The 15,967-nt window shown below is 43.6% G+C and overlaps 1 protein-coding gene across 1 annotated transcript in view; it reads left to right on the top strand.

Moving 5' to 3' along the window:
• Window positions 1-5,625: 5,625 nt before the first annotated feature.
• The window catches only part of PHLPP1 (PH domain and leucine rich repeat protein phosphatase 1), a 520,000-nt gene continuing 509,658 nt past the window's right edge, over window positions 5,626-15,967 (top strand). The window contains exon 1 of the mRNA XM_085606901.1: window positions 5,626-6,479. Within this exon, the coding sequence (XP_085463027.1) occupies window positions 5,753-6,479 (727 nt within the window). The 5' untranslated portion in view covers window positions 5,626-5,752. The remainder of the gene's footprint in view (window positions 6,480-15,967) is intronic.

Genomic DNA, 15,967 nt, shown 5'->3' with positions numbered 1-15,967 from the left:
AATCACATAAGACAATTACAAATCTAGAATTTTGCTCTAGTACACTGAAAGGACCTGCAAAATCAATAGCCAGTTTAACCCAAGATGAACAGGGAATATCGACTAATTGCATTTCTTGAACTCTAGGCTTCCAATGCTTATCTGACCTCAAACAAATGGAACATTTTTCTACAAACTCATTTACATCAGAGTCCAATCCAGGCCACCAATAGTATTGCTTCAAAAATTTTTTTGTCATGGTGGAACCTAAATGGGAGTTATGAGCTAATTCAATTAGATGTTTTCTTATTTTTGTGGGAGGAATCAATAAATCTCCCCGCAAAACAAAACCTTTCTCAATGCTCAACTCTTCAGCTACTTGTACGTACGTTTTTAATGCATCATGTACATTTCTGATAGGCGGCCATTTGCTTAATATATACTCTTTTACTTTGTTTAACACTGCATCTTCATCCATGAGACTTAACCATTCCGATTCTTTACATAACTGTTCCAAATTGTTAAAACTGTGAACAAATGACACTACGCATTCAGTTTCTTCTTCCACTTCGGTCTCTACATTGGTCAATGGAAGACGTGAAAGGAAGTCTGCCCTTACATTTTTCTTACCTGCAATATGACTAATAGTAAAATTGTATTCCTGAAGTTTAGATAACAACCTTACCAACCTTGCGGAAACCTTACCGTTTCCCTTACCACAACCATCCATTAAGAAAGTCAAAGGTTTGTGATCTGTGATCAACTCAAAACGCTTACCCCATAAATACATTTTGAGTTTATCAACGGCCCAAACACAAGCAAGGGCTTCTCTCTCTATGGTACTGTAATTACGCTCTGCATCCAATAAACGTCTTGAAATAAATGCGATGGTATGCACATTACCTGCAACTTTTTGAGAATAAACAGCACCTATGCCCACAGAACTCGCATCTACAGTGATGATATTGACACCATCGGGATCATAGGGTTTCAATGTTGGGGCTTTAACAATAGCTTTCTTGATTTCTGTGAAAGCAAACTCTTGACTCTCTGACCAGATATACTTCTCTCCTTTTCGAAGCAACATTCTCAAAGGCTCAACTAAATCTGAGTAGTTTTCAACAAAACGTGAGTAATACTCACTGAGCCCTAAAAAAGATTTAAGAGTATCTTTATCCGTAGGTTTTGGAGCATCTGATATAGCTTTGACTAAATCTAGTTTAGGTTTTATACCATTTCCACTCAATACATGGCCCAAATATTCAATTTCAGTTTGTAGAAATTTACATTTGTCTTTAGCAACAGTCATGCCTCTCTCATTTAATTTGTTAAGGACTGTATCTAAAATTTCATTATGTTTTTCAATAGTATCAGCATGAATAAGAATGTCGTCCTGAAATTTCTGAACACCCAACACACCTTCCAATATACATTCCATTAACTTTTGAAAGACACTGGCTGATGAAGCTAAACCAAAAGGGAGTCTAACGAACCTATAAGCACCCAATGGAGTAACGAAAGTAGTTAGATCCCTTGAGTCCTCCGATAATTGCACTTGGTGATATGCTGATTTGAGATCTATCAAGGAAAAATAATTGGAACCCTTTGTAGCTGCAAGAATCTCCTGGATTTTGGGTAAAGGAAAACAATCCACCAAAATATTTTTGTTTAATGATCTCAAATCAGCACATAAACGAACTTGGCCATTCTTTTTTTTAATCAGAACTATGGCAGAAACCCATTCTGCTGAATTAGTCTGTTCGATCACCCCTTCCTCAACTAATTTGTGGAGAAGTTTTTGTAAATCAGACTTTACAGATAACGGAATTGGTCTTACCTTATGCTTTACTGGTATAGCATTTTTCTTCAACTTTATGGTATGTTCAAACCCCTTGACACAACCAATGCGGTCTTCAAAAAGGGCCTCATATTTACTCAGAATTGATTCAACTTTGTCTATAGACGGCAATGAATCAGAAAAAGAGACTGCATGAACAAAATTTTCATCCAACACAATAGGATCATCGGCACCTGGTTTGAGAAGAATTCCCAGTCGCGCCAGATCCTTCCATCCTACTATGTCTCTACCCCGCTCCGCAACATATACCTTAGTAGAAATAATTCTTCCTTTGATATTCAGGTTATCTTGGAAATATCCCAACATATTTATGTCAAAATCCCCAAAAGCTTTGGGATTGACATCAGAGGCCAACAAATCAGTATTAGGCCAAAATTTTCCATACTTAATGTCAGAAATTATGGTAATTGGCGAACCTGAATCCGCCATGATATTAATTTCCACATCGCCTATGTGTGCAACACCAAGAGGACCTTTTATGGCATCACCAGGATCATAAACTGTCAAAACAATATTAGAGCAAATATCTTCATCAAAATCATCAACAGAACTAACTTTAACCTTTTGAAACTTCTGAGCCCTAAAATTGTTGCACACACCAGCAAAATGTCCTACCTTAAAACACTTGGTGCATTTTCTTCCCTGCGCAGGACACCCTTGAAAATCCGCCTTATGATTCTTTGAACCACATCTAAAACAAACAAAAGCATTTAAATTTGGACTTTTGCTAGTTCTCCCTTTTTTGTCGTAGCTAGGTACATATTTTTTACGCTCTTGAACATAATATACATCATTTTTTACATTTTTATCGGAAGAAAGTTCTTTTGTACTTTCCAGCGAACGCTCTATACCCTTAGCAATGTCAATTGTTTCCTGTAAAGAAGGATTTCTACAAGCTAACAACCTTTCCTGAATTTTTTTTTCATAACAATAAAAAACAAATTGGTCTCTAATATGTTCATCAACCATGTCGTTAAATTCACATTTTGTTGCCAAAACTCGTAAACAAGCAATGTACTCTTCAATAGTCTCATTTTCTAATTGTTTCCGAGTTGCAAAACGATGTCTGCCAACCATAATATTTGGTTCTTCTCCAAATTGTTTCTCTAAACGTTTTATCGCTTCTTGGTATTCATTCATAGGAATAAACTGACCGGGAGGTACTTCAAATTCCGGCAGGCTATCAAAAATTTCCTGGCCTGCTGCACCCAACAACCCAAATAAAATGGCTTTTTTTCTCTCTGGTTCATACTTCTTTCCATCTATCGCAATTAAATAATTCTCAAATGCCCTCAACCAGTTTTTCCATTTCATAACTGGTTTACCTGGATCAGATAAGAAAGGTGCTGGTGCACTGATATTTGAATTTTCTGACATATTAGCTTTCGAATAAGTTTCCTCTTTTTTAAATTCACTAGAAATTTTGGTAAAATTTTTATAAAGTATTCAAATAAAAATACGAATTGCCAACATTTTAGTGGAAATCAATGAAAAACCTACTTGTGTAAAGCTATCCCGCAAATTCTCCTCGTTTTTCCCTGTATTTTATAACAAAAACCGAAGAAAATAATTGCAGAATAGATCTCCTTACATTAAAATGCCAGCAAATGCTTTTCTTTTGAAAAAAAAACAGCTCTTAAAATGGAGTCACGCAACGTGAAGACGCATGTGTGGGCGTAGACACTACGTCATAATAACTGTCAATTACCTCAGGACGTTGAAAGGAGACCGTTACAGCTGTGCGCAAGAATGCGTGCTAACGTGTGGAAATACGTCACCTACGATGACAGTTACAGCTGAACGTTGAAGGAAAACCGTTGCAGCTGAGCAGAATGGCCGTTACTTTAACAGTGATCGACGAAAACACCTCAGCCTACAGTGCGACAGGAAAATATGCACATACACGGCGATTAGTAAATAATTAAACTTCCATGCCGTGACGATAACGTAGGAACTTGCCTTAAGAATCAGTTTGAAGCGGACATCACTCGACAAATACTTCTAAGCATCAGTTGGCTCCGTCAAAAAAAACTACGGCATAAAACCCAGAAATACAAAACCGATTACTAAAGGATCACGTAGAATAAAGCAGTAAACAGCAATAACTTGCCTTTCAGAATACTGCAGAAGTCCTCGAACCAGTGGACGCTCAGAAGCACTTCAGCATGACGGGTCTTCACTCGATACTCGTATCCCGTACCTCGTCGCCAATTTGAAGTGTCAGGAAACGTAAGTAAACTACTGAAATCGTTATACTTGAATTAATATATTTATTTCCTAACATAAGACCCGCCACAGGTGGAGGAAGAACGGAACACACAGGAACGCCGTCAGAAGCAGAGTCCCGGGTCAGTGGGTGACGTAGATTAAATAATAAATCAACATTCGAAATGACGTGAGTTGGGAGCAACCAATAGGATAACAGTTAAGCCCCCGGTGCGCGAGGAGGAAACAAATTACAATATACAACAATCACCTTCACGAAAGGAGATCGAGTTCTTATTTTTCAGCATAGAAAACGAAAGTCTGATACTCCTTTTGATGCTGAACCATTTCATGTTGTTACCAGCAAAGGCAACAAGGTGACAACTCAGTGCCCTTTGAGCCCTATGGGCGTTGGGCGGCTGGTGTGCAATGCTATTAAACTGCCAAACATGAAATGCCAATATACGCTATTCAGGCAGATTGCCTTCTATTTCACTATGGCAATGGGAAAATACATTCTCCCAACTATTTTTTTTTAATCTCCCTCTAGCCTGCTTTAAGATGTTGGCATATATAAATGATATAAAATCCAGAATTCCTAGAATCCTCAAAGATGTTGTGCTATGTTATTTTGTGTCATACGGAGATGTTTTGTATCCTGCAGTGTATGTGCTCTGGTTCTTTTTACTTTTACTCCTTACTCTCATGGCTCGAGCAGTGCTCTTGTACAGCTGCCTCGCGCGCTGTGACTTGCCTATTTCTCACCGTTCAATGTGACACCGTTTGACGTTTGTTTTCCTTTGAACCGAATTGGAGTTCTTTTTTCGGGTGTGAGATTACTACTTCCATCACAATAGACAAGCACAGACGTCATCGAGCACACATTGGGGTCTGCGATGTAATTTGATTTTAACACAAAGAATACAGCCTGCGTGTGTGGGAATTTCACCAATAACCAATTAGAAGAAAGAAATGTAATGACCACGCCTTCTCGGGCTACCTACACTATAACGTCGCCGCTTTTGGGAAGTTGCCCCGCCCATATTTGCCTTGTCATTTTGGAGAGGCAAGTGAAGAATGCAAACTAAAGAAGGACTAAACTTGGGAAAGGCTTCCTTGGAAAAAGAGCGTGAGTGGCCATTTTAGAGCGGCAATTATTAGGTAAAACCAAGGGACAAGATATTCTCAAAATACCCAAAAGGAGGTAGATATGTAAATGAATGGCAATCATTGTATTTTCCGCTTCCGAAAATAGTTAAAATGACTGCAGTAATTAGTTATTGAAAACGATGTATATGTGTACCTTAATATTCATGACATAATTGCTTCGCGTTGTGCACATATGTTTTCTTAGGTACCGTTCATGTTCGAAATAGAGTGTTTTTACTACGTGCATGCTTCAGACAAGCTACGCAGCAGTTTAAAGCGGGCTGCTCTGGTGACGTCACGCCGAGTGGCTAGCCCTGCCATCTTGTCCAAAGGGAGTCCTTCTATTATGTCTACGTCAGAAGCCCTTTTGGCGGATGGTAAACAGCCAGACTCGGAGTCACGTTTTTCTGAAAAGGCTCCGCCCCGCCCCTTTATGACGCGTTGTATGAATATGTAGAAGCCCGTAGAGATAGTGCCTTGTTATTTATTTATTTTTTTATTCTCTTGATTAAATATTCATGAGACTGTCGCGCGGCAGGGAGGGGGCGGAGCTGTGTGCGGATGGCGCTGGAGACAGCTGCTGTAGTGGCCTCGGGTCGGGCAAGGGGCGAAGATGCCGGGGACGCGGATGTAGAGCCCCGCGACGGAGGCAGTGTGTGCGGGGCATCTATGGAGCGCGAGCCGGGATGTACCGAGGGCGAGCCAGGCAGCCCGCTCCGACCGCTGCTGTTGCTGCAGCCCGACGGTGGCTCTTCCTTGCTGCGGAGGCGGCGGCGACTGCGGCGGGAGCCGGGCACGCCTTCCGAAGGCTCCCGTGGCCGCAGCCTGCCCTCCACCTCTGGATCCGCGGCGCTGCAGCCGGCCGATCGGGAGTGGGTGCGGGCGGAGCGGGGCCGCGGGTGCTTGCACGTGTCTACCTGGCCCCCGGCGTCTGCGCCCCCGCGACCTGTGCTCTGCACCCTCAGCACCACGGCCGGGGAGCTGGCGCGGCGCTTGCTGCCGCCGGCGGGCCGCTCGGGGGCCCAGGGAGCTCTGCGTGTGCCGGGCCCCGGCGGGGGCAGCGCTTCCTCGTCCTCCGAAGAGCTGTGCACGGATCCCGCCACGGGAGTGGAGCCGCCCGCCCTGTATGTGCAACTACACGGGGAGCCGGCCCGCCGCCTGCGGCCACACGAGCGGCCCCTGCACCTGCAGAGCCGCTACCTGCAGCGCCTGGGCTTCCGCCAGCAGAGCCGGCTGCAGGACGAGGGACTGGAGCCCGACATCGCTTGCCTCATACGCTTCTACGCAGGTACGTTCTGGGGTGTGCGCTGGGGGAGGTGGGACTCTTAGGGTACGGTGTGGCACTACTGCGAGAAGGTGTAAAGGACGCTGGTGGTTGCATTCTCAAGCGTAGCGGAGGAGTTCAGCAGACACTGTTGAAGGTGGCAGTTCCTAAGTGAAAATTATTAAGTCATGTACACACTATGTTCTGAAATGCAATGCATAATGCACTGGTGGAGTGTAAATTCTGCGGACAAGTTGGACATTAGACTCGACGTGTGAGTACTCTGAAGAATGGTGGAGGCGAGGAGCATGCGACCGAAGGGACAGCACGGGGGTTGGCCTGAATGGCGCCGTACACTTGTTGGGCTCTGTTCCTTGTGGGAGGCTAAAAGACACTTGTAGGTGTGAATGCACAATGACTATAAAGGGCACTGTAAACTCAGGAGTGTGTTTTGGAATTTATGGTGCAGATACATTGTTACTCCGTGGTGGGTGTCACCATATACCGAGGGAAGGTTTCTGACACTACACAGAAGGCTGCGTTTGTATTCTGTTGGGAAATGCGGGGTGCTCTGCCCCTTTGAGGCTCATTATTTTGGCCACACTATTTTAAACTTATAACCAGCACAGAGATGCAGTTATTTCAGAGACTTAGATTGTACTGTACTGTTGCCTTAAGGGGCACTGTACAGAGGGCCAGCAATTTAGTTAAGAGTATTTATTTATTTTTGCATTGGGCTCACTGCACTTTGGAGACCTCTAAACTGTGGTTGTTACAGAGCTTTGTCGAAAGTGGCATGGAAGTCAGTTACTTGTAGTCTAGGCTTTGCTGCCTTAACAGCTGCTGCACATTTAAGAGCTTTGCTTGGGGGAATCGGTGTAAAGGTTTTTGTGTAATTAAGGAACCTATATACTGTTGTGGTTAAAGAAAGCTGTGTTTTTTATCGGGTAGAGTACTTAATGGGAGGCGTACTTCGGCTCATTACATTAATCTATATCCATAAAAATATAATCACCCACCCTCGATTTACACCCACACACAGGCTAGCTATACTAGGCATACTGTGCCACTGGCGTGACTCTAGTATTCTTTCGCTGGTTGCTTTGTCTCTTTAGAATCACTGGTTGTGCTATGGTGTTAGTCGTGATGATGTGAATGTGCAGTAAACCTTCCTGCGTGTGTTGCATAACATATGATTAGAACATACATAGCACTTGGATTGTCATTTGAAGACATTAGACAAGCACAGCTGTGCATACTTTCGTGGGCTTTTTATAGACCTTGAAGTATACTTTTTCATGTGGTAAGCCATTTGTTTGAATACGCATGTTGCCTTCTTCAAAGTACTGTCGGGTGCTGTGTCGTGAAGAGGTCTGATTAGAGGTCACTGATTGGTGAGATGCAGTTTGGCATCTGTCACAACACCGTTCATAGGGCCACTGGGTAAGCAGGAGTTAATGGCCCCATTTGTTGTGGTTGAGGTATTTTACTCCTGATGTCTGAGACCTGATCTACTATGGTTCCTGAGCAACTGAGCTAAATACTCATTTAGCACTTGACTTTCAATGCTAGTTCGGGGCGAGCATTCCAAGGCTCTTCCTTGGGGGGTGCGAGGTAGATTGGGGCTGATTGGAGTGTGGGTAGAGAGGGTTAGATTGGAGTAGGGTAGAATGAGGGGGGTTGGTCTGGGTGGATTGGAGTGGGGTTGGTTGGGCTGGATTGGAATTGGGTACTTTTGAGTAGGTTGGATGAGGTACATTGGGGTGTAGTAGTTTGGAGTAGGTTGAGGTAGACTGAGTAGTGTAGACTGTAGTGAGGTAGATTGGGTAGACTAAAGTAGTTTGAGTGGGCTAGATTGGAGTGGAGTAGACTGGGACAGATTGGGTTGGGGCAGATTGGGTTGGGGTAGGATGGGTGAGGTAGATTAGGGGTGTGTAGATTGGGGTTCATTGGAGTCGGATAGATTGGGGTAGATGGAGCTGGGGTAGATTTGCGTGGGGTAGTTTGGGGCGGGAAAGATTGTGTGGCAGGTTGGGGTAGATTGAAGTGCAGTCCATTGCATTGGGGTAATTTTGGTTAGACTGTAATGGTTGAAGTGTGTTGGATTGGAGTGTTTGATGGGGTAGATTTGTGCAGATTGAAGTGAGGTACATGGGTAGATTGGAATGGAATAGATGGGGCAGATTGAAGTGAGGTGGAGTAGGGTAGATTGGAGTGGGGTGGGGTGGAGTGCAATGCAATGAAGGGACGCAGTAGCACATGGGGGGGGGGAAAGCAGTGCCATGAAGATGGAGGAGCAGTATTACGATGAAGAGAGTCAGCAGTGCACTGAGATAGTAGGAACATTATTTTGAGGAAAAGCATATTCCTCTCTATTATCAATAGCTGTGTAGTCCATTTGTTTTTAAAAGTGAAAAAAAGACATTTCTGGCCAGGGGCCTTGTTTATCCCATTGCAGGCGCACATAAAAAAAAAACCTGTCCTGTTGCAAATGCATGGTAGTTGTTTTAAATGTCGATATTTTATTTTCTAAACATATTTATTTTGTGTAATTTTTTTGTCTTTGCATAGAATTTGTTGCTCCAGGTAAAAAACTGCGATTTTGAGAATTTCTGTTTCACTGCGTATTAGAATCATTTGTTAATAGTCCGTAACTGCATTGTTGAGAATCCCATGGTTAAGAATTGCTGGTTTAAACTGCTTTCTTCCTTTTAAATGTATTTTAGCTACACCAGCGATATGTTTGAAAGATGCCAGTAGGCAGTGCAGACAGAGTTCATGGGTAGTGAGACCTAGTTTTCAAAATCACTTTAAAATCTTTTCAGATTAGGGCTTTATATACTGTTCTGTTTGATTTTTGCTATAGTTCAGCTTCTGCCTGGAGAAGAGTGCAGCTTCTCCCGCTTGCTGATTCCCTTAAGTGCGAAGGGGAAACTACAACAGTGCTTGAGAAGCAGGGCGTGGGGGTGTTGGGGGAAGCAGCGTGGACTACAGAGTCAGTGGCATTTTCTTGTTATTGTAGAAGAAATAGGAACAGAACTTGCATAGCAAGCACGTATGCAGTACTAAAACACGCGGGGTGGGGTATGTAAATTAAAAACAGACAGGGAAGGGGGGTGAGACAGAAAAGAAGCAATGGGGATGAGGTGGAATGAGAAAAGAAGCAACACGAATGGGGCGGGTAGAAAGGAAAAGGAGTGAGAGAAACCATAAACACTCATCTGGAGTACTTGAACAATTAAAAATGTAGCTCCTAAAACGGGAGCAGTGGATGGACACAAGTACTTGGTCCATTCGCTAGGGGAGGGACAAACACATGGAGAGGCATGGATGCCACGTCAAATGGGAACGAAGAATATGAGAGCCACATGGAAGAGACACATGGTAAGCTAGGTGCAAGCTGTAGCCCACTTACTTTAAGCATGTCTCGAAGAGAGAGCACATGCTCTGTGTAGAAGAGACCTAAAAAGGAGTATAAGTGTTACGTGCAGTTCTCCGATGCTTAATACGTTCCTTGGGTACCTTTCCGTAGATTTAGGCGAGGGCATGCCAATCCTGGTTCTCAGTCACTGCTTGTGCCTGTTCAGGTCCCCACAGCTGCCTCCTTACTCCGTCGACTGTTTCGACCTAACCACACTTCTTGCATTGTCCTGGTGCACCATTGCGACATACGGGGTCACTCATCCTCCTCTGTGGATGGGCTTCGGCCCTAATGGCACAGCAGCAAACTCTATGGTGGCCCCACCTGCCATACAGAGTAGCTGACTTGATACTGCACATGAGCTATAGCCCGATTGGAACAGCAACAATCTTCACAGCTGCCCCACCTGAGATACTGGATCGCTAGCTTGGGACTTCACACAGGCATTGACCTGTTATTATGCGGCAGTGGTCACAGCTCACTTCACGGCGACCTTCTTTTGGCATATGGGGGTTGCCGACTCTTTCCTTGCACACGTGCAATGACCTGATTGGGGCAGCAGCCATCTCCTTACACTTCACTAGAGGGATGTACTCACCAGAATCCCTCAACTGCACCTTGCTCCCTCCAATGCTCTCCTCGACCTCAGGGCGCATGGTCTTGGAAAGAAGGCAGGTGCTCGTACCCCAGGCTCCAAGGGCAAAAGGTCTTGGATTCTCAGGGTGATGTCTCCTCACCAAGCTGGGCGACTAGCTAACAATATGTCGTGCAACAAACTGTGCATGTGCTGTCTCGAAGGTCAAACCTAAAAAGGTATGCTCTTAATACTTTGTAACCGCTTCACCCCTTTTATTTTGTCTTCCTAAACCAATGCGTATATCATGCCCAAAAGCAATTGAAAAGACGGTTTCAATTTTATTTCTGCACCCACGCAAGCCATGCCCTACGTTTGCTCCCCATTTTTTAATCTCTGCCAAAGATAATTGGCTGATTCTTAGTGTTGAAAATTTCGCTAGACTGAGTGGCTAATTTAACAGTTTACACAGCAGTGATATACTGATAACCTCACAATCTATATGTTTTAAATTTGCTTCTTTCTTTCTCTCATGGGTTTGTATAGGCTTTTCAACCACATACAGATGCTTTTTTTTTGTTTTTTTGCACATTGGAACTGTGATGCCTTTCACGCTATGGGCAGCCAGAGATCGGGTTTTGTTTCTGGTACTTTCTGCCCAACGCCTTCACCCTCTTCATTCAGCTGAATGTACAACCAGTTTAAATCACTGGGTTGGTTGTCACGGGGTGTACCTCTAAGGTAAAGTTGTTCCACGCTTTCAGGGTTTTATTAGTTGGATAGTGTTCAGTTTCAAGCACTTAGTGTCTGCATCACAAACTTCAACTATTGATAACAATTCTTTACAGTTATAGAATATTGTGAGTTTTAATGTTCCTTCTCTGCATTTGAATGATAGTACGTCGTCTGATTAGCGAGGCATTGAGCTTTCAATTCTATGCTTATTATTTTTAATTAAAATAGATTCCACCATAGTACATGGCAAGTAGTGTTATGTGCATCAGACTAATTGTATATCCGAGAAGTTCTTCTATCATATATATATATATTAGTTTTGGACTCTAGCTGACATTCGTTTGTTTTTTTAAATGTAGGAACCCTCTTTGCATGGAAATTGAGATTCCAACATGCTAATTAGTATTGGCTGGATAATGCTGGCTCGTAATTTATAAGCTATTGGATGAATCGTTTAAGCTTTCTTTTTAAACTGACATGGGGGAACTATCCTGTACTACGCGGTCAAAACTACGCAATACCTTTACCACACAAAAGTGTGTGTGTGTGTGTGTGTGTATACATATATATATTATGGGTAAGGTCGTTTTGAAGGCATTGTGTGGCAAGTGTATTTTTAGGGTAGGTAAGGGAATTTGGGTGAACAAAGCAAACACAAGGACATGATGGACGGAGCGCTGAAACTTTTCACCCACCCCCCGCTCTCATAGATCTGGGTTGAATCCATCATCGTTCTTTAGCTCACTTTGCCACCTCAGTTCAGACCCAGCCATATGCAAATCAATCTTGACCCTATGCCTCATGGGAACAGTCCAGCCTGAATTGCCAAGCCACGTACGTCTTCCCTGAACCGGAAATAAGCATCCTGGGACCGTTTTCAGGGTAACACCCCTCATCAGTCAAGCTAGCTTAAATTTGGGTGGCAAGGGGTATTTTTAGCGTTTAGGGTGGATACGTGTATTTGGTTGGCAAGGGTGTTTTTAGGATGAGAATATTTGGGTCGCAATAGTATATTTAGGGCTGGATGAGTTTAGGGAGGTCAATATGGAAATATATATCTATCTTTTAATTTACTTGCCACTTATGTTTTTGTGGTAAAGATTTGCATGGTAAAGGCATTTACGTGGTATTGACGCATATTAAAGGCATGCATGGTAATTGTATGCATGGTTCGATTATGCAACCCTGACAAGCAGCTCTCCGAATTGCTTCCTATTCATCGTGGGCCTTTTGAAGAAAACCCGCATCCCACAATTCAGCCCACATGCAGAAATGCTTCCTGTGCTATTTCTCCCTTCCCCGCCTTTCCATACACGTGCTGGTCTAATGTGCTGTATGTGTTTCCTGTTGTCATACCACACCCATAGTTAGCAGCTTCCTCTACTCCGAGGGCTTGTCTTGTTTTGGAGTGCATATCTGTAGTATTAGGCTGTAAGTTTGCTGTCTGCGGTTTCAGAGTTTTCCACCCTACATTTCCATATAGTAGAGGTTTGTTTCTTGCAGTAAAACACTGATTTGGTAATTTGTTTAGGACAATGCTGCCCCAATACCCTAGACACTGCATATAAAACAAAGCTGCTGACAACCCCAGAAGAGCCATTATAGTAGAGTACTTCCTTTAGGCACCCTCAATTCTATATGACAGTTTGTGTTTTAGAAGTGGGCTTTTCTATGTTTGGTTGGGCAGAATGGTATGGACTGAGTATAGTTATTCTGGGGGCCACTTGATCTTATGATATGTCTTTTGGAACCCTATTCCCAGGCGCACATTTAAGAAAGACCAGTCTCTTTTCAATCTAGAAATGCAAGCAACGCATTGAAGCTTCCATGCTATCATAAATTGTGCATACTTTAAAAGGCTTTAAACGTTAGGAGTGGCCGTAACTCTTTATGATGGTCTATACAACCGCATGATGATGTCAATACATCAGTGAATCGCCAAGCTTAGACAGGTATGCAGTATGATATTACTTCCAATATTCATGCTTTTGATACCAAGACTAAGCATTATTAGTAGCACATCTAGATCTGAACAATTGATTCGTCTGGTGTTTTTGGATGTTATCTATAGGGTGAAGGTTCAATTGTTTATTTTCGACTGTTTGCAGAAATAAGACCTACATATTGTGTAAATCTCTTCTCCCTGGACATGACTAATCGCTTGGTTTACTGACCAGCACTGCCTAATTTTTCAGCAGTTTTTAGACCGCACGTCGCTGCATTGCTTTATTGAGCATTAGAATAGCAGATCGACTGTGTGCATGTATCATGGCGCCCATTCCTCTTCACACAGTAGCTTTCTTGGACCTCCTTGAGATATTTGCTATTCTCTGCCATTTTCTCACATGAGCCTGCTTGTAGCGCAGCCTTCAGAGGGAGAGGGACATTGTGCTACCTCGAGGGATTTCTGCAGTGATTGGCTGGGCCTCTTCCATCTCCACCCCAATCTCACTTTTTTTTCCTAGTCTTTTTTCCTAATCATTCAAAGTTGGGTTATAGGCGATTTATGTGCCCTTCATTTCCAGGCTACTGTTTATTTGCGTTCATGGGTGCCTACCTGCGGGTGTGTGAACTGACTGCTTTACGTTCGTTTTATTCCTGCTGTTGAGGAAGGGATCTCTACAGACTGAGCTGCCTACTTCCCCTGGGCATCGACTGGTAAGGTTCATTAACAGCAACCATTACTCATACGACATGTTCCCACTGGATCTGACGCACACTCGAGCAGGGACAGTGTATCAACATGTTGTCAATGCTTCAAAGCTAGACTTGGCCGTCGTAGCACTGCAGGCTTTAGCTGCGTTTCACAAACTATAAGATGGGGTCTTGCCAGCCTTTGTGGGCGTTTTCATCCATTGCACACAATGCTCGTGGCCTTGGGTGAACTCAAATTATAGCGCCAAACGCATGAAGTAGTTCTGCTTTTTGCATATGCTAAATTGTGGACAATATCTAGGGATGTTAACGAGTTGCAGTGTTCCCCTTAAGACTAAATCCACCCACGTAATACAGTAAAACTGTACCTTGAAAGTCTCCAAAGGTACCGCATTGTTGATCTGGAATATGGGGAAAATAAAGACAATGTGTTACCAAGGAGTTACTTGCCTTTTGTGGTTTAAATATGAACTCTTCTCTGGAATAAGGGAATAGCAGAATGCAGGATTTACAGTTACCCCCCCCCCCCCCCCCCCCCCCCCGCAGCAGTTATACTCTTTCCATAACTTTTCTCTGTGGAGACTGGGTTGAGTAGAAAATATCTTGTGAAACAGCGAAACTAATGTTAGCCACGACTGAGACACTTTCTTCCAAGTCATGCTGGTATCTCTTTATTTTGTATGAAAGTTATGCCCTTGCTTTCAGTTTCCAGGCACGATATTGGCCTTGTGCATTTTGCATGAATAAAAATCGTTTCTCCGTTTTCTTTGTGAAGGTTTTAGGAGAGAAGAATTTTACCAAAACCTAATGTAGATGTGCCCCTTGGCGCTCGAATCTCACGCCTGCACTGTTTACTCCGGCGTTTTCTGGTGGCCATTAGACTCGTTCTAAAGACGAGAGAGTGCTGACTTGAATAATCACACCGCATTAACAACCTAAGGCAGCGAAGGTTGTTTGACAAGTGCTTTCAAATTCGTCTTTTGTGGAAGTTCTGTAGATGATGGATAATCGTGGTCAAATGTTGGGCCTTGTTTACTGGTTTCTAGGAGTTCCTAAAGAGATTCTGGCGCTGGCAGCCAAGTACACTTCTGGCTGTCTTCTGGCATTGTCCTATGAACTCTGCTCCCAAATGGATTGTTTTCTACAACAGCGGCTCGGGTGGGGTTCTCATGATTGGTGAGCTTGGCAGTAAACATCACTGGTGGTGGTTACCGTCTGAAAATTAGAATTTTTGATTCATGCTCCTGGCTGCCATGAGGAAGCTGCACTTGTTTGTGCACCAAAGTTCCCATTAATAGCCTGGCTGTGCGTCTCTTCGAAAGAGAGAAGCCTCAGTGTAAAATGTTTTAGTTGTGAATACAGGAACACAAATCACGGGTCTCCTGCCTTGGACAGACAAGCCCTCGTTTTTTAGGTCTCGCCTGACCCAGCGCATGCGCTGGTCTGCCGAGACTTTTTGAGAGGGGTCCAAAAAGTGCTACCAGGCCAGCCTAGAGCTACAGTGCATGTGCACGGCCGCGCGCGCCGCGCTTTACCGCGATTACTTTCGCGGCCGCAGGGCCGCTTGGCATAGCCAATAGGTCTCGCTTTTGGGACCTTATAAGTATTTAGTTATGCAACTGTTGCATGGCTAAACACTTATAAGGTCCCAAAGGCGAGACCTATTGGCTATGCCAATGCTTATTGTTATTAATGCGGGCTGTAAAGCTGAAGTGTTTGAGAGCCTCATGCTTTGATGCTCATTCAAGTTGTCTCGTGCAATACTGGAGTGATATGGGCTGTGTTGAGATGAAGCTTGTGGCACTCATTGCAGTCTTGGTGATGGTAACTATTTGCCTGAAAACTGGAGTTTGTGTGAATTTGCATTACCTCAAATGCGATGATAATACACGTGATGAGATTCCAATGGAAACATTTCGCCAAGTAAAACATGATGGAATATATCAGTAGATAGCAAAGCAACATGAAGCAAAAACGCACATTTCTTTGCAACTTTTCCTCTGAGGAAAAGGAATTACCAATCGTGCAGAATTACTGGTGTTTTTTTTCTTGCACCACTTGTGATGGGTCCCCTGTAGTGTTATGGCTACTGATTGGATTGTCATGAGAACTCTTGAGTTTTCCGCT

Source organism: Triturus cristatus, chromosome 5_2, assembly GCF_964204655.1.
Source record: "Triturus cristatus chromosome 5_2, aTriCri1.1, whole genome shotgun sequence".
NCBI lineage: Eukaryota > Metazoa > Chordata > Amphibia > Caudata > Salamandridae > Triturus > Triturus cristatus.
This window is presented reverse-complemented; position numbering and strand designations above follow the sequence as displayed.